General features: G+C 45.5%; 1 protein-coding gene across 1 annotated transcript; it reads left to right on the plus strand.

The window, feature by feature from the left end:
* Window positions 1-12,801: 12,801 nt before the first annotated feature.
* ZBTB3 (zinc finger and BTB domain containing 3) lies at window positions 12,802-18,647 on the plus strand. The gene is given in 3 exon segments (XM_070359402.1): window positions 12,802-12,926; window positions 13,366-14,940; window positions 14,942-18,647. Coding segments are annotated over 2 exon segments (1,632 nt in total). The 5' UTR covers window positions 12,802-12,926; window positions 13,366-13,416; the 3' UTR covers window positions 15,050-18,647.
* The last annotated feature ends 81 nt before the right edge of the window (window positions 18,648-18,728 follow it).

Consider the following 18,728-nt stretch of genomic DNA (forward strand, 5'->3'; position numbering starts at 1 on the left):
GGGAAGAGGGAGGATGAGATAGCCGCCTTCCGCACTGGGAAGCAGGCAGTCTGAATTACAGAATCAGATTGGGACTATAACACGGCTAAAGGAAGATGGGATCAGAGTCATTTTGTCAGATGTGTTCTTGAAGGACTCAGACAAGCGGGTGCTAAGATTTTAAACTCTACCAAATTGGCAAACATAGAACAGGAAGAGAAGGAAGCTCCTGGTAAATTCCTAGATAGACTGAGAGAAGCCCTTCACAGATTCATTGAGATTGACCCCAAAAGTGAAGAAGGAACAGTGATCTTAAAATATAGATTTCTCACTCAGTCCACTCCAGATATCCGCTGTAAGCTATTAAAACAGGCATATGGACCAAAGCAGTCTTTAAATAATCTGTTACAACTATTACAGCTATTACAGCAGGGGATATGAGGGAAAGAAAGAAAGGCAGAGAAAGACAAAGGAACAGGTGGAAGCCATTGTAATGGCTGTCAGAACCATTCTTAAACAGCCTGAGAAAAATGCCCAGAGGGACCCAGGTGCAAAGGGATGGGCTTGCTATTACTGTGGAAAGGAGGGCACTTCAAGGGGGATTGCCTTTAGGGATCTAAGCCGCCCTCGGCTCCATGTCCAGTCTGCAAGGGACCACACTAGAGGAGAGACTGCCCCCAGAGGCATAGGTTTCAGGGGTTGGACTCTCAACACAATCAAGACTGAAGGTGCCCAGGGGTCCCCACACAAACTCCCGTTCTAATTACACCTGAGGAACCCCGGGTATTAATAACTGTGGGGCTAATCCCTAGATTTGCTTTTAGATACTGCTTACTGAAGCCCCTGGCCCACTTTCTTCCCTATCCGCTTCCATAATGGGACTGTCTGGACTAGCAAAACGGTATTATTTCAGTTGTCTTTAAGCTGCAACTGGGACTCTGTGCTATTTTTCACACAAGTTTCTGATCTTGCCAGAGTCTCCCTCACCCCTTTTGGGGAGGGATATACTGAGCAAGGTCCATGCCTCTATTTTCAAGAATATGGAGCCCTCCCTTTCTCTCCCATTAATTGAACAAAATGTAAATCCTATAGTGTGGGCTGATGGAAAATCTATGGGTCAAGCACAAAATGCTTTCCTGTAGTTGTCAAGCTCAAAGACCTGCATTTATTTCCACATAAAAAGCAGTATCCACTGAAACTTGAGGTTAAGGAAGGGTTAAAACCCATCATTGAGAATTTAAAGGAGCGGGGGCTAGTTATTCCCCGTAACAGTCCATGCAACACTTCTATTTTGGATATAAAGAAATCAAATGATAAATGGAGACTAGTTCAAGATTTATGAATAATAAATGAGGCTGTAGTTCCTTTACACCCCTGGTGCCTAATCCTTATACTCTATTGTCTGAAATTCCTGAACGAGCCAAATATTTCTCAGTAATTTATTTAAAAGATGCCTCCTATTCTGTGCCTTTGGCAAAGGAAAGTTTTTTGTTTTTTTTTTTTTGCCTTTGAAGACCCTATGCCGCCAGCTTCTCAGTTAACCTGGACAGTTTTGCCCCAGGGATTTCACGACAGCCCCCGCCTATTTGGGCAAAGTTTGTCACAGGATCTACAAAACTTTAATAGCTCTGAGTGGTGCTACCATATGTAGATGATATTCTACTCTGTGATGAAACAGAGGAAGCTTGCTCACAAGCCTCAGAAGATTTCTTAAACTTTCTAACAGGCTGTGCTTATAAGGCTTCAAGGGAAAAGGCTCAGCTTTGTCAACAATCTGTTAAATATCTGGGCCTAATCTTATCAGAAGGACTAGGGCCATAGGCCCTGAGAGAATTAAACCTATACTAAATCATCCCCTACCTATGACTTTAAGACAATTGAGAGGATTTTTAGTAATCACAGGCTACTGCTGCATTTGCATTCCAAAACCAACAAACTGGTTTGGTCTCCAGATTCTCAAAGGCTTTTAAGGCTCTTCAGACTGCTCTCCTGCAAGCTCCCACTTTGAGCTTACCCACAGGGTCAGAATTTAATTTGTTTATCACTGAAAGAAAAGGTATGGCCTTGGGAGTTTTGACACAAGCCAGAGGGCCTCACCAGCAGCCTATAGGAGTGGAATCTTAAACTCTAAGATTAATATTTGGATGATAGATAGTAGGCTTCTTAAATACCAGTCATTGTTGTTAGGACCAATAACTAAGCTTAAAGTTGGTGGAAATTTAAATCCTGCCACTTTGCTTCCTGAGAAGGAAGATGAAACACCTGATCAAGATTGTTCCTAATTTCTAACTTTAAACTATGCAGCTCGGGAAATCTGATGGATACCCCATTAGACAATCCTGACATGAAAATATTTACAGATGGCAGTTCTTTTGTTGGGATGGGAAGCATAAAGCAAGTTACGCCATGGTGACGACTGAACAGGTTTTAGAAGCAAAATCTCTCCCCTAGGGAATGAGTGCTCAGCTAGCTGACTGGAGCTCTAGAGTTAAGCAAAAGGCAGCAAGTAAATATCTACACTGATTCTAAGTATGCTTATTTGACTTAACAAGCTCACGCTGCAATGTGGAAAGAAAGATAGCTTAAAACGGCAACAGGAGAACCTAGTAAGCATTTCAGAGAGATCAAGAGACTTTTAACTCCTCTATATTGTCCTAAAGGGAGAAGGCAATGGCAACCCACTCCAGTACTCTTGCCTGGAAAATCCCATGGATGGAGGAGCCTGGTAGGCTGCAGTGCATGGGGTTGTGAAGAGTCAGACACGACTGAGCGACTTCACTTGCATGCACTGCAGAAGGAAATGGCAACCCACTCCAGTGTTCTTGCCTGGAGAATCCCAGGGATGGCGGGAGCCTGGTGGGCTACCATCTGTGTGGTAGCACAGAGTTGGACATGACTGAAGGGACTTAGCAGCAGCAGCAGAGCATTGTCCTAAAGAAGTAGTTGTTGTGCATTACAAAGGGCACAGCAGGGACAGAGTAGCTGAAGGTTGACTGTCAAGCCAGAAAAGCAGCACTTGAGGAAACCCCTTCACTGCAGATGCCTTTGATCTGGACAGGTCCTGTGGAATAGGAAAAACCACAATGTACTGAGGAAGAATTAGAAAGATACTAGAAAAGAGGAGCAAGGATTACTGATAAAGGATGGTTACAATTCGAGGATGGACAATTAATAATTCCTGAAAATGCTCAATGGAAAAGTTTTCCTAAAGCCTTGGAATTAACTAATTATGTAACTCAACTCTCAGCTTTTCAGCAGGCATTAATGGAACTCCAGGAGGTGACTCCTGACCCAGCCATTGAGTCAAGCAAGCGTCTATTTGAGCCAGGAACCAAGGTCCTGATAAAAACATAAGGATCTGGGGGCCAATCCCTTGAGCCCCTCTGGGAAGGCCCTTACAAGGTTATTCTTTCTTCTCCCACAGCTGTCAAAGTGCCCGGAATTGATTCTGGGTGCACCACTCTCGAGTTAAGAGGTGGTACCCGACCAGAACTAAGTGATGTCATTTTATGTCTTTACTTTCTATATTCTGATTTTGTATTTTTCAGATGGGCCTGATAATCTATGTGAGCCTGCTTTTGCTGACTCTTAAAAATCCTGAGTCTGCCATTTGATCCTCAAGACAATGCCTTCCTGTCCTGGGCTCACTCCTACACTGCATTCCACAATCAGTCTAACTGCTGAGTCTGTGGAGCCCTCCCCTCTTCATCAGTAGAAGGCTTCCCTTGGTGGACATCTCCACTTCAAGGAAAGGACTTTCTCCAAGTCTGTGACTACCTTCAACAACAACAATCATACTGATGCCTCGTCTTAATCTGATGACATTTAACAATCCTAAAATGGCCTGGTGCAACACTTTGTACCTTAACTATGGACATAATGGGGCTTTTAACTTTGCTGATTGTTCTGTTTCTGCTATTTGCTCCCTGCATCTGTAACTGTATAGCTAGATTTGTTTCTAGTTGCAGGAAGGCTTTTAAGTTCCAAATGGCAGCTTCCCCCAACTACCTGGGGCCCCTGGATCATGAGACCCTCAATATGAGGGTTAGGAAAATATATTGCCTAACCAATTTAGGGACAACATCCCTTATCAGCTTGGAAGCAGTTACGGAACAAGAACAATGCCCCTTTCCCTTGGCAACATAATTCTCTTAAAATAAAAGGGGGAAATGAGAGGGTAACAGGAAGGAAGACCAGGGATCTCTGAATGGAGGAATAGGCTGGAAGTGTCAGACATTTTTTCTCTCTCTTAAGTGGCAGGAGGAACAAGCTACAAGTGTTAAGATTTTTCCCTTTGTCTACACAAATTTAAAAAGAGGTTTCTCTTAAAATTCTGCTTTGCCATGACACCTGGCTGCACCTGAACTTAACTTTTCCCAAACCTTCAACTAACCAATGTGTTTTTCTTATGGAAATGTTTGTCTTAAGCTATGTTAATGAGCTGTGAATTTACCCTAGACTCCATCTTCAAGTCGATTCCACCTAAGACACAGAGCTGACTTGACAAACCATGCAAATATTCTCTTAAGTAATGTTCATGAAACTGTATTTGCTTGAAAACCTGCCTTTCTTCAAGATTCATGTCACTAATTTTATGGCCGGGGACAACTCCCCTTGTGCCAATGTTATCTCGAAATGCACGATGTGGGTGAGGGGACTGGTGCCAGTCTCTGAGTTTTGAGACATTTCATTTCTCTAATTAACAGACTGCGAGGAGCCTGGTGGGCTGCAGTCCATGGGGTTGCTAAGAGTCAGACATGACTGAGTGACTTCACTTTCACTTTCTTTTTTTCTTTTTTTTTCTGCCGCCGCGCCCGCCTCATTGCACTTTCACTTTCCTCTTTCACGCATTGGAGAAGGAAATGGCAACCCACTCCAGTGTTCTTGCCTGGAGAATCCCAGGGCCGGGGAAGCCTGGTGGGCTGCCATCTATGGGGTCACACAGAATCGGACATGACTGAAGCGACTTAGCAGCAGTAGCAGAAGCAGGAGCTATATAAGTGAAAGCGAAAGTCGATCAGTCCTGTCCGACTCTTTGCGACTCCATGGACTATACAGTCTACGGAATTCTACAGGCTAGAATACTGGAGTGGGTAGCCTTTCCCTTCTCCAGGGGATCTTCCCAACCCAGGGATCGAACCCTTGTCTCCTGCATTGCAGGTGGATTCTTTACCAGCTGAGCCACAAGGGAAGCCCAGTAGCTATAAAACATCCAGCTAAAGACTAGCAGGGTGGCACTCTTTCTGCCTTCTTCTGATGTCTATGTCAGAAGCTTTCTCTATTTCTTTTATACTTTAATGAAATTTTATTACATGAAAGCTCTGAGCGATCAAGCCTCACCTCTGGCCCCGGATTGAATTCTTCTCCTCCGGAGGCCGAGAATTCTGGCATCTTTCATTGTTCTGAAGGAGGAAACAGACAAAACAGGCTCTATCTTGAAAGCAGGACTCCATCTTGGGCCGGACTGTGGACTTTGAGCTATATGCCCAGTATCTATGGAAATGACATATCAACTGGAAAACCAGGCGCCTCGGATGAAGAGGCCCAGGGCTCGTACCTAGACTCTCCGTTGCCTAAAAGAATACCCTAATTATCTGTATAACCATATAGAACCATACATTCTATTATGCTTATTGGGGTATGAACACAGGCCTGTTGATAATTGTCCACTGTTAACTACCTATGCTTAAGGCATATGAATCACGGGTTAACTTTGACTGTATCTTTCTTTTTCCTTTGTTCAGACTAGTTTGGGAATTTGGGGAGGTGGGTTTGTGCACTTACACTTACACAGGGTATATAAGGTTTTCACAAAAACTGGTCGGGGTCCTTGGCTAAGAAGAGACTCTGCCCTGGGCCCACCAGTGTAATAAACTGCACTCCACTATCTGCACTGTCCTTCTGAGTGAGTTTTTTTCCCAGAACGTGTGGCTTCAACAGTTCAGCAACAACCTTTCACTACTTCTGTGCCACTGGTTCTTCCAACAGCCATGATAATATGGCCCCCAACTGAGTCTGAATTCTCTGTCCATGGGTACTACAACAATCTTGAAGACCACCCATTGGACACTCTAAGAAGATAAATCTACAAAGTGGTTAGGAGTGTGACTTTGAAGATAGACCTAGATTCAATCTCAGCTCTGCCTTTTATCAGCTGTGTGTCTTTGGCCAAGTTACTTGTGCAAATCTCAGAAGAACCTCAGTCTCTGGTCTGAGGATAAGAAAGTGGTGGCAGAGATAAGAAAGGCTGTTATGGAATTAGAGATCATCAGTATTCAGTTCAGTTGCTCAGTCATGTCCAACTCTTTGCAACCCCATGGACTGCAGCATGTCAGGCCTACCTGTCCATCACCAACTCCTGGAATTTACCCGAATTCATGTCCATTGAGTCTGGGATGCCATCCAACCAGTTCATCTTCTGTCATCCCCTTCTCCTCCTGCCTTCAATCTTTCCCCACATCAGGGTCTTTTCAAATGAGTCAGTTCCTCCCATTAGGGGGCCAAAGTATTGGAGTTTCAGCTTCAACATCAGTCCTTCCAATGAATAGTCAGGACTGATTTCCTTTAAGATGGACTGGTTGGGTCTCCTTGCAGTCCAAGGGACTCTCAAGAGTCTTTTCCAACACCACATTTCAAAAGCATCAATTCTTCAGCACTCAGCTTTCTTTATAGTTCAACTCTCAAATTCATACATGACTCCTGGAAAAACCATAGCTTTGACTAGATGGACCTTTGTTGACAAAGTAATGTCTCTGCTTTTTAATATGCTGTCTAGGTTGGTCATAACTTTTCATCCAAGGCACAAGAATCTTAATTTCATGGGGGCAGTCACCATCTGCAGTGATTTTGAAGTCCCCCCCCGAAATAAAGTCACCCACTGTTTCCCCATCTATTTGCCATGAAGTGATGAGACCAAATGACACGATCATAGTTTTCGGAATGTTGACTTTTAAGCCAACTTTTTCACTCTTCTCTTTCACTTTCATCAACAGGCTCTTTAGTTCTTCTTCACTTTCTGCCATAAGTGTGGTGTCATCTGCATATCTGAGGTTATTGATATTTCTCCCAACAGTCTTGATTCCAAATTGTGCTTCATCCAGCCCAGTGTTTCTCATGATGTACTCTGCATGTAAGTTAAATAAGCAGGGTGACAATATACAGCCTTGACGTACTCCTTTCCCAATTTGGAACCAGCCTGTTGTTCCATGTCCAGTTCTAAATTACTTCTTGCTCTGCATACAGATTTCTCAAGAGGCAGGTCAGGTGGTCTGGTATTCCCATCTATTTCAGAATTTTCCACAGTTTATTGTGATCCACACAGTCAAAGGCTTTGGCATAGTCAATAAAGCAGAAATAGATGTTTGTTTTTCTGGAACTCTCTTGCTTTTTCAATGATCCAACGGATGTTGGCAATTTGATCTCTGGTTCTTCTGCCTTTTTTAAATCCACCTTGAACATGTGGATGTTCATGGTTCATGTACTGTTGAAGCCTGGCTTGGAGAATTTTGAGCATTACTTTCCTAGCATGTGAGATGAGTGCAGTTGCCTGGTAGTTTGAGCATTCTTTGGCATTGCCTTTCTTTGGGATTGGAATGAAAACTGACCTTTTCCACTCCCATGGCCACTGCTGAGTTTTCCAAATTTGCTGGCATATTGAGTGCAGCACTTTCACAGCTCGCGGGAGTGGTGGCTGCGCGGCGCTGGAGCCGTGGCTATGAGGAGATACCCCACATCCAAGGGCAAAGGAGAAGCCCCAGCAAGATGGTAGGAGAGGTGAATTTGCATTTAGAATCAAACCCCATACCCGCCAGAGATGCTCAGAGGGCTCAAACATACCTTGTGTGCACCAGGACCCAGAGACCCCACAGAGACTGAGACAGAACTGTGTTTGGGTGTCTCCTGAGGAGGTACAGGCCAGCAGTGGCCTACCACAGGGGCAGGGGCTCTGGGTGCAGCAGACCTGGGTATGGCAAAAGTCTTCTTGGAGGAGGTCGCCATTAACCCACCATAGAGCTGCCAGAACTTACACAGGACTGGGAAGCAGACTCTGGGAGGGCACAGATGGAACCTTGAGTACACCAGGACCCAGGAGAAAGGAGCAGTCATCCCACAAGAGACTGACCAAGACTTGGCCATGAGTCTCTGGCGGAGGTATGGGTCGGTGGTGGCCTGCTGTGGCATTGGGGGCTCTAAGTGTAGCAGTGCATGCATGGGATCTTTTGAAGGAGGTCACCATTATCTTCATTACCTCCACCATAGTTTGGTCTCAGGTCAAATAACAGGGAGGGAACACAACCCCAGCCTTGAACAGAAAATTGGATTAAAGATTTACTGAGCATGGCCCCACCCATCAGAACAAGACCCAGTTTCCCCCTCAGTCAGTCTCTCCCATCAGGAAACTTCCATAAGCCTCTTATCCTTCTCCATCAGAGGGCAGACAGACTGAAAAACACAATTACAGAAAACTAACCAATCTGATCACATGGACCACAGCCTTGTCTAACTCAGTGAAACTATGAGCCATGCTGTGTAGGCCAAACCAAGATGGACAGGTCATGGTGGAGAGTTCTGACAAAGCATGGTCCCCTGGAGAAAGGAATGGCAAACCACTTCAGTATTCTTGCCTTGAGAACCCCATAAACAGTATGACAAGGCAAAAAGATAGGCACTGAAGATGAACTCCCCAGGTCGGTAGGTGCCCAATATGCTACTGGAGATCAGTGGAGAAATAACTCCAGAAAGAATGAAGAGACAGAGCCAAAGCAAAAACAATACCCAGTTCTGGATGTAACTGGTGATGGAAGTAAAGTCAAATGCTGTAAAGAGCAATATTGCATAGGAACCTGAAATGTTAGGTCCATGAATCAAGGCAAATTGGAGGTGGTCAAACAGGAGATGGCAAGAGTGAACGTCGACATTTTAGGAATCAGGGAACTAAAATGGACTGCAATGGGTGAATTTAACTCAGATGACCATTATATCTACTACTGTGGGCAAGAATCCCTTAGAGGAAATGGAGTAGATATCATGGTCAACAAAAGAGTCCGAAATGCAGTACTTGGATGCAATCTCAAAAACGACAGAATGATCTCTGTTTGTTTCCAAGGCAAACCATTCAATATCACAGTGATCCAAGCCTATGCCCCGATCAGTAATGCTGAAGAAGCTGAAGTTGAAAGGTTCTATGGAGACCTACAAGACCTTCTAGAACTAACACCCACAAAAGATGTCCTTTTCATTATAGGGGACTGGAATGCAAAATTAGGAAGTCAAGAAATACCTGGAGTAACAGGCAAATTTGGCCTTGGAGTACAGAATGAAGCAGGGCAAAGACTATGAGAGTTTTGTCAAGAGAAGGCACTGGTCATAGCAAACACCCTCTTCCAACAACACAAGAGAAGCCTCTACACATGGACATCACCAGATGGTCAATACTGAAATCAGATTGATTATATTCTTTGCAGCCAAAGATGGAGAAGCTCTATAGAGTCAGCAAAAACAAGACTGGGAGCTTACTGGGGCTCAGATCATGAACACCTTATTGCCAAATTCAGACTTAAATTGAAGAAAACCACTAGACCATTCAAGTATGACCTAAATCAAATCCCTTATGATTATACAGTGGAAGTGAGAAATAGATTCAAGGGATTAGATCTGATAGACAGAGTGCCTGATGAACTATGGACCGAGGTTCCTGACATTGTACAAAAGGCAGTGATAAAGACCATCCCCAAGTAAAAGAAATGTAAAAAAGCAAAATGGCTGTCTGAGGAGGCCTTATAAATAGCTGAGAAAAGAAGAGAAGAGAAAAGCAAAGGAGAAAAGGAAAGATATACCCATTTGAATTCAGAGTTCCAAAGAATAGCAAGGAGAGATAAGAAAGCCTTCCTCAGTGATCAGTAAAAAGAAATAGAAGAAAACAATAGAATGGGAAAGACTAGATCTCTTCAAGAAAATTAGAGATACCAAGGGAACATTTCATGCAAAAATGGGCTCAATAAAGGACAGAAATGGTATGGACCTAACAGAAGCAGAAGATATTAAGAAGAGGTGGCAAGAATACACAGAAGAACTGTACAAAAAAGATCTTCATGACCCAGATAGTCACGATGGTGTGGTCATTCACTTAGAGCCAGACATCCTGGAATGTGAAGTCAAGTGGGCCTTAGAAAGCATCACTATGAACAAAGCTAGTGGAGGTGATGGAATTCCAGGTGAACTATTTCAAATCCTAAAAGATGATGCTGTGAAAGTGCTGCAATCAATATGCCAGCAAATTTGGAAAACTCAGCAGTGGCCATGGGAGTGGAAAAGGTCAGTTTTCATTCCAATCCCAAAGAAAGGCAATGCCAAAGAATGCTCAAACTACCAGGCAACTGCACTCATCTCACATGCTAGGAAAGTAATGCTCAAAATTCTCCAAGCCAGGCTTCAACAGTACATGAACCATGAACATCCACATGTTCAAGGTGGATTTAAAAAAGGCAGAAGAACCAGAGATCAAATTGCCAACATCCGTTGGATCATTGAAAAAGCAAGAGAGTTCCAGAAAAACAAACATCTATTTCTGCTTTATTGACTATGCCAAAGCCTTTGACTGTGTGGATCACAATAAACTGTGGAAAATTCTGAAATAGATGGGAATACCAGACCACCTGACCTGCCTCTTGAGAAATCTGTATGCAGAGCAAGAAGTAATTTAGAACTGGACATGGAACAACAGGCTGGTTCCAAATTGGGAAAGGAGTACGTCAAGGCTGTATATTGTCACCCTGCTTATTTAACTTACATGCAGAGTACATCATGAGAAACACTGGGCTGGATGAAGCACAATTTGGAATCAAGACTGTTGGGAGAAATATCAATAACCTCAGATATGCAGATGACACCACACTTATGGCAGAAAGTGAAGAAGAACTAAAGAGCCTGTTGATGAAAGTGAAAGAGAAGAGTGAAAAAGTTGGCTTAAAAGTCAACATTCCGAAAACTATGATCGTGTCATTTGGTCTCATCACTTCATGGCAAATAGATGGGGAAACAGTGGGTGACTTTATTTCGGGGGGGGACTTCAAAATCACTGCAGATGGTGACTGCAGCCATGAAATTAAAAGAGGCTTACTCCTTGGAAGGAAAGTTATGACCAATCTAGACAGCATATTAAGAAGCAGAGACATTACTTTGTCAACAAAGGTCCATCTAGTCAAAGCTATGGTTTTTCCAGGAGTCATGTATGAATTTGAGAGTTGAACTATAAAGAAAGCTGCATGCCGACGAATTGATGCTTTTCAACTGTGGTGTTGGAGAAGACTCTAATGAGTCCCTTGGACCGCAAGGAGATCCAACCAGTCCATCTTAAAGGAAATCAGTCCTGACTATTCATTGGAAGGCCTGATGTTGAAGCTGAAACACCAATACTTTGGCCACCTGATGCGAAGAACTGACTCATTTGAAAAGACCCTGATGCTGGGAAAGTTTGAAGGCAGAAGGGGATGACAGAAGATGAGATGGTTGGGTGGCATCACCAACTCAATGAACATGAATTTGGGTAAACTCCAGGAGTTGGTGATGTACAGGGAGGCCTGGAGTGCTGGAGTTGCAAAGACAGACACGATTGAGTGACTGAACTAAACAATAAATATTGTATGGCTTGGAAGACTATCTGGAAGAAGTGAGCTCTCAACCTGAGAGCAGTGTCGCCTGCATATCTCTAGTACAATGATGGAAGGTAGAAAGATGAACCGTCCCTAATTCTACTTAGATCTGATGAGTGCTTGGCTGCAGAATAAAGTGGAGATGCTAGGTGTGGCAGGTCAAGGGGTGAATAGTGGATGAAGCGCACTGTGGAGTTACCAGTGCCAATGGCCCGCTTCCCTGGTGGCTCAGCAGTAAAAGAATCTGCCTGCCAAAGGAGGAAATGCATGCTCGATTCCTGAGTCAGGAAGATACCTTGGAGAAGGAAATGACAACCCATTCCAGTATTCTTGCCTGGAAAATCCCAAGGACTGAGGAATCTGGTGGGCTATAGTTCATGGGGTTGCAAAGAGTCAGAAGCGACTCAGTAACTAAAAAAACCTTGTCAACATACTGTCCCTGTCTGAGGTCAGGCAGGTATCACTGACTCCCAATTTACAGCCCTTTCCTCTGGTTCCTCTAGGTACTTTGGAATATTTCTTCTTAAGTAGCCACACTTTATTTTCATGCCCAGGGACATTTTAGGGCTGTGAGCCCATTCTCTCCTCTCCTATCAGCAACTGCCCACTACGCTCCAGACACAGAGAAGGACACGCATCTCTTCACTAGAGTTCAGGCTAGGGACATTACAATCCACACAGCTGCTAGTTCTCTGACACCACCACTGCTGAGCCAGGAGCCTGGATCTATCAGACTGCGGGGAGTAAGGCAGTAGGGCATCTTCAAGTTTTTGAGGGATGAAGAGACCTTCAAGAGACAACTGCAGATTAGAGAGGTGTAGCCATCGCTCACGGTTAGGCAGAGCCGAGTCTAAGACTCGGACCTCCTGGGTACCACACCAGTTTCTTGGTTCTCCTTTTCCCGGACACTCAGCAGCCGGGGTGACATGCTGCCTGCTAAGACACAACGCTCTGCGCCGTGGCAGGCCTCGAGCCCCGCCCCGAGGGCGTCGCGCTCCACTGCTCACAGGTCCCGGCCCTCCCACAGCCTCAGGTAGATGGAGAAGCTCAGCCAATCTCAAGGGCTCCGAGGCAAAGAAGGCGGGACGAGAAGAAAAAGTTTAGGACAGGAGCCCTAACCAATCGGGCGCCTAGCTGCCTGAGCGACGGCCACCAGCATCCACTTGGAGACACCGCCCTGAGTCGGGGGCATGGTTAGTAGAGAGTGAACTAATCCGAGACGAGGGAAGACAAATTTGAGCCACTTAAAACTAAGAAGGCGGGAAGGGGCGGAGCTCTCCCGGTGGCTGCTCGTTGGTGGGTGAGGGTCAGCTTTCTCTGCTAGTTCCCACCCTCGGACTTCTTAGCCCCTCGAATTCGAGAGAGGCTCAGGGAGTTCCCGGAGTAGGGCGAAGAGGTATCACCCGAGAAGGCCTGGGGTCGAGACTCTAGTTGGACGAGGTGCTGGAAGCTACCGGGTGGGCATCGAGGAAGCGGAGGCTGCCTAAGGGGCGGGACTTCCGGGGAGGGGCTTTGTGGACGGGGCGGGGCCTGCTGCTACGGTTAGGCCGAGGGGCGGAGCTAAAAGTAGACCACTGGGTGTGACCTGGGAGAAAGAAGGGTAGTAATGTAAGGGAGCATCTTGGGGTCGGGATGCTGCTGCCAGAGGCTTTGGGGTGGCAAGTAATAGCTCAGAGCTGACGTTAAGATATATAGGGAGGTTACCTACCCTAACCCACTTTCCTCTCTTCCCAAGGGAGCCACTGGAGAGGATCTTCCTAAGGTCCCTTTCCCTTTGTGGAGTGCTATGGAGTTCCCAGAACACAGCCAGCAGCTGCTGCAGAGCCTCCGAGAGCAGCGGTCCCAGGGTTTCCTTTGTGACTGCACCGTGATGGTGGGTAGTACCCAGTTCTTGGCTCATCGGGCTGTGCTGGCCTCCTGCAGCCCATTTTTCCAGCTTTTCTACAAAGAGCGGGAACTGGACAAGAGGGATCTGGTGTGTATCCACAACGAGATTGTCACAGCCCCGGCCTTTGGACTGCTTCTGGACTTTATGTATGCTGGCCAGCTGGTCCTGAGGGGGGATACCCCTGTGGAGGATGTGCTGGCGGCTGCCAGCTACTTGCACATGAATGATATTGTCAAGGTGTGTAAGCGGCGGCTGCAAGCCCGGGGCCTGGCAGAGGCGGATAGTACCAAGAAGGAAGAAGAAACCAACTCACAACCCCCTAATTTGGAGTTTTTGTCCAGCACTTCCCGTGGTTCCCAGCCTTCGTTGGCATCAGCAGAGACATCAGGGCCCTGGGGCAAAGGGGAATGGAAAGGCTCTGCAGCTCCCTCACCTATCTGTCCTCCAGATGAGCCACCGATGCCAGCTGGGGCTGACACTACACAGCCTGGCGTGGAGGTTGAGTCATCGCATCTTCGGGCACCTCCTGTACCAGTGGCTGATGTCTCTCTTGCCAGCCCCAGCAGTTCCACAGAGACCAACCCTGCAAACTACTTCTCTGCGGGCCTCCCAACTGTTTCAGTGGAGCCACTGGCTCCACTTGATGTGGGTTCTGAGAGCCTGAGGGTGGTAGAACCAAGGGCAACTGGAGGACCATTGCAAGGCTTCTATCCTCCAACTTCAGTTGCAGTCCCAGTTCCATCCGAGGCTCCAGCCCCCGCGGAAGCTGAGCTGGTACAGGTGAAAGTAGAAGCAATTGTGATTTCTGATGAGGAGCCTGACGTGTCAGAGGAACAGCCTCGAGGCCCCGAGGGACTCTTCCCTCCTGGAGGAGCCATGTATGGTGGACAGCCCCCCCAGCCAGAGGCCTTTGAGGAGCCACGGGCAGCAGGATTGGAGGAGGTGGGGCCCAGTGACCACTTCCTGCCGCCAGATCCGCACCTACCCTACCATTTGCTGCCAGGTCCAGGGCAGTATCATCGAGGACTGGTGACCTCGCCCCTGCCTGCTCCACCCGCCCTGCATGAGCCACTCTACTTGCCTTCTGAGTATGAAACAGCCCCAGGAAGCTTTGGGGGTTTTACTGAGGATGTTCCTACTTGCAAGACATGTGGGAAGACCTTCTCATGCTCTTACACACTGCGGCGTCACGCCACAGTGCACACGCGGGAGCGACCCTACGAGTGCCGCTACTGCCTGCGCAGCTACACACAGTCAGGGGACCTGTACCGCCACATCCGCAAGGCTCACAATGAGGACCTGGCCAAACGCAGCAAACCGGATCCAGAGGCTGGCCCCGTCCTGGGAACGCAGCCCCTCCCTGGCTCCCCGACCGCAGACAGACAGAACAGCAGTGTTGGAGGGCCACCCAAAGATTTTGTACTTGGCTCCAAAAACTAACATCCGGGAGAGCATGAGCCGATGCCAGGCCTGCTCTTGCTGCCACCAGGGGGCAGCACGGAAGGTGGAAGCACCTGATTTCCTCTGCTGAGGACGGAATGAAGATTCTGCCCAGGCTGAAGGTTCCTACCCTTTTCTTTTCCCAGCCAGAGAGGACTTTATGGGTATTGCATCTCAGCCAACTCCTCGCCGCCCTGGGAATTTTCCTGAGATGTAATCGCTTCTCACTCTGCATTTTGGACCATAAAACTGGCAGTGAAAGTATTTCTCTGAACCGGTTGGCTGGTTTCTTCCACAAACCTGCATGCCTCCTGATTTTTTCATAGCTTTCCTCCAGGCTTTTTAGGAATCTGACACCTGCATTTGGGGTAGGGGTCAGGTTGCTTAGGAGGAAAAAAGTGAGATAAGTAGAGGGTAATGTAGACTTTACTTAGGAAAAGTATACGAATTAGGTTATTTTACACAATTAGGGTTTATTGTGGGAGAAGGCAGTGGCAACCCACTCCAGTACTCTTGCCTGGAAAATCCCATGGACGGAGGAGCCTGGTAGGCTGCAGTCCATGGGGTCCCTAGGAGTCGGACACGACTGAGCGACTTCACTTTCATGCGTTGGAGAAGGAAATGGCAATCCACTCCAGTATTCTTGCCTGGAGAATCCCAGGGACGGGGAAGCCTGGTGGGCTGCCGTCTTATGGGGTCGCAGAGTCGGACATGACTGAAACGACTTAGCGGCAGCAGCAGCAACATGGTTTATTGTTGTATTTGAGCTCCTGTGTCCTGGGCTGTATTGGGGACTTCATATACACATTTAATCCTCAACAATTTTTGAGGTATTATCCCTCTCCCCATTTTTTTCCCCACAGACAAGGAAACTTGAGACTGAACAATCTACGTTAACTTGTTCAAGGTCACAGAACTAGGTAAAGCGCAGGCCAGAATTTGAACCCTGGCTTATGACATCATGCTGGTTTAAAACTTTGTTGAAGATGGTTAACTTTGAACTAGAAGCTGTTTCTTTTTTGAGTGTTGGGTTTTGTTGCCTTACCCCTTTCTGTCTGCTTTCCATGTAGAAAGACTTGGTTGACTGTTTCAACGACAAATACCGTATTAATGACTTGAAATTTTTGCCTGCATCTTATATGTGTATTGAGGTCTCTGAAGACGACAAACTGGAAGGCAGGAAACACTACCGTGGTGGTAGGTGTGGAGGTTGAGGGCCTGTGAAATGGAAATGCTGGGTACTTGGGAAAACTAAAGCAAGAAACACTGGAAGAGAACCTCAGAGTTCATCTAGTCCAACTTTCTCACTTAAAAGGTGTGATGATAGCCTAGACAGGTCATATCACTCATCTATGATCACACAGGTGTTACTGGCAATAGAGATAGCAAAGAAATGGGAACTTGGGGTGTTGATGTGGCATGGAGGATAAAGCATTCTAGAAATCCAGGAGAAGGGTCTGCCCCTGCCTGTGGTAGAGTGGTATTTGTACGATGGACCAGAGGGCTCCCCACAAACCCTTTCTCTTTGACACATAAGGAACTGAGTGCAAAAAAAGCAGGAAGGAATATTTAGATGAAAATATGAGTGAATTTCCTGAATTTCTTCTCTTTTTGGATTTATTACATTCAGCACTGTGAACTCTTACTAGTAGGCTACTGTTTTTGAGTCATAGGAAGGAGACAGAGCTGAGCAAATATTTGGTCAAAGAAAGTTCCTTACCTGGTGCATTATGGAGAGCAAAAGTTGATGCTTAACATTTCCAAGGTTGGGAGTAAATTCCATGCCTTTCGTTTTCCTTGTGTTGGAATAACCTTTGTATCTTTCAAATGCCTAATTTTATTTATGCAAATACATTACTGCCTTAACTCCTTGGTGAAACAAGGCAAGATGTACATAAACCCAGTAAGAGCTATTTTAGCTGAGTGGAGCACCTTTTCCAAAGTCTTTCCTAGAGTAACTATCACGTCAAACTGCCTATAAGAATCAGTTGCCTTTAAAAGAGTGAACTTTATGATTGTGAATTATCTGTCAATTTTTTAAAAAGACATGGGGCTGGGGGTGGGCGGGGGGAGGAGAAATCGGTTGCCTCAGAATGGTTCCTAAAAGCAAGGCATAATATGTGTATATGTATATATCATGTATATAATTTCTCTGGACATCTGGGGGACACAGGAACCATTGTTACTGTCTTGGCCAAGTGCAATACAAACTAAAGAGGATCTGTTACTTGGTGACATTCTCTCCTGAAGAGCATTTATTTTTAGTTCCCAGCATGGAATGCTTTCTTCATTGGAGGTAGCAGCTAGGAATTTGTAAGACATTTAAAGCAGCAGCCAACACACTTACTGCCACAGTTGCCTCTCTTTATCCATCTGCTGGACACCAAGAACGGTTTATGCCTGTCCGTAGAGGTGTGATCAATAGAGAAGTTTCTCTGGTTTCCACTTCTCTTGACGGCCCCATCCATGGATTCAAGGAGACATAGGTCAGCTCATCTAACCTCTAGTCCAACACTGGATCCTCCTTTTGCCAAGTGTTGAACCTCTGCTTGAAAGAGAACTCACTATCCCTAAAGGAAATCTATTTAACTGTTGGGCAACCCTTATCACTGACTAATGATTACTTCTACTGAGCCAAAATCGGCCTCCAATGGTGGGATGGATCAGGCCCCAGGCTACTAAGAGTTTAACCCCAAGAAGTTACTTGCTTTTGAGCTCCAAGCTGATTTAAGTTTTCAGACAACCAACCTTTGCTCTTCAGTTTTAGAAACATATTCCTAGCTTAGGATTTCACATCTTTTCTTAATTGGCTATAAGCATATGCCTTCACTTGCCCTTAGCTTCACAATACTCACCATTTAGCCCTTCACATTTGATTTCAATTTCTCCAAAGCCAGCGATTCCAAAGATGATTTACTTGGTTATATACTAATACTTATTTTTTTTTTTCTAATACTTATTTTTATGGTTGGTTGGTTGTTTTGTTTTTTTGGGCAAATGATATAAAGTGCTCTAAAGTCCCCACCTCAATTTTATCAGTAAGCAATTTCAGCATGCCATCTCTAAAAGGACTCTTAAAGAAGAAAAAAGAAAAGGACCAAATACCATGATCACTTGGGTCAGAAGATACCCTAGAGAAGGAAATGGCAACCCATTCCAGTAATCTTGCCTGGGAAATTCCCATGGACAGAGGAGCCTGGTGGGATCCAGTCCATGGTGTCAGAGTCGGACACGACTGAATGACTAAACCAACAACCACTATGATCACACCCAACAAAACTGATAATTCCTGTTCAGAGCTTCCTGATTGTCCCATACTTTTTTTTTTTTTCCTCAAATCAGAATCCAAATTCTAAGGGTTTTAGGAGCTCTGTGCCAGGACTTCGGAGGAGACCTATACATATAATTTTTTTTCATTATTTCAGTCTTATAAACTTAGTTTTCTTCAAATAAGAATCCAAAGTAGAGTCATATTTATTTGGTTGATGTGTCTCAAACCTCTTTTTAAGATATAAAATCCCCTCTCCTTTTCCTTGCAATTTATTGCAGAAATTGGTTTTTGCATCTTATGGTTTCAGTCTGGGGTTTGCTGATTACCTTCCCATGATATCATTTAACATGTTCCTCTGTCCAAAAATTCCTTTCAAAATATATATTTAAATAAAATGTTGACTAAAAAGTAATATAGGTGTGTGTTATTTTGGCAAAATTGTAAAGATAGTGGGTATCAATTTGGCGGAATGCCATTCTTAATTGTTCCTTATGTGCCA

This window comes from Bos mutus, chromosome 22, assembly GCF_027580195.1.
Source record: "Bos mutus isolate GX-2022 chromosome 22, NWIPB_WYAK_1.1, whole genome shotgun sequence".
Classification (NCBI taxonomy): Eukaryota; Metazoa; Chordata; class Mammalia; order Artiodactyla; family Bovidae; genus Bos; species Bos mutus.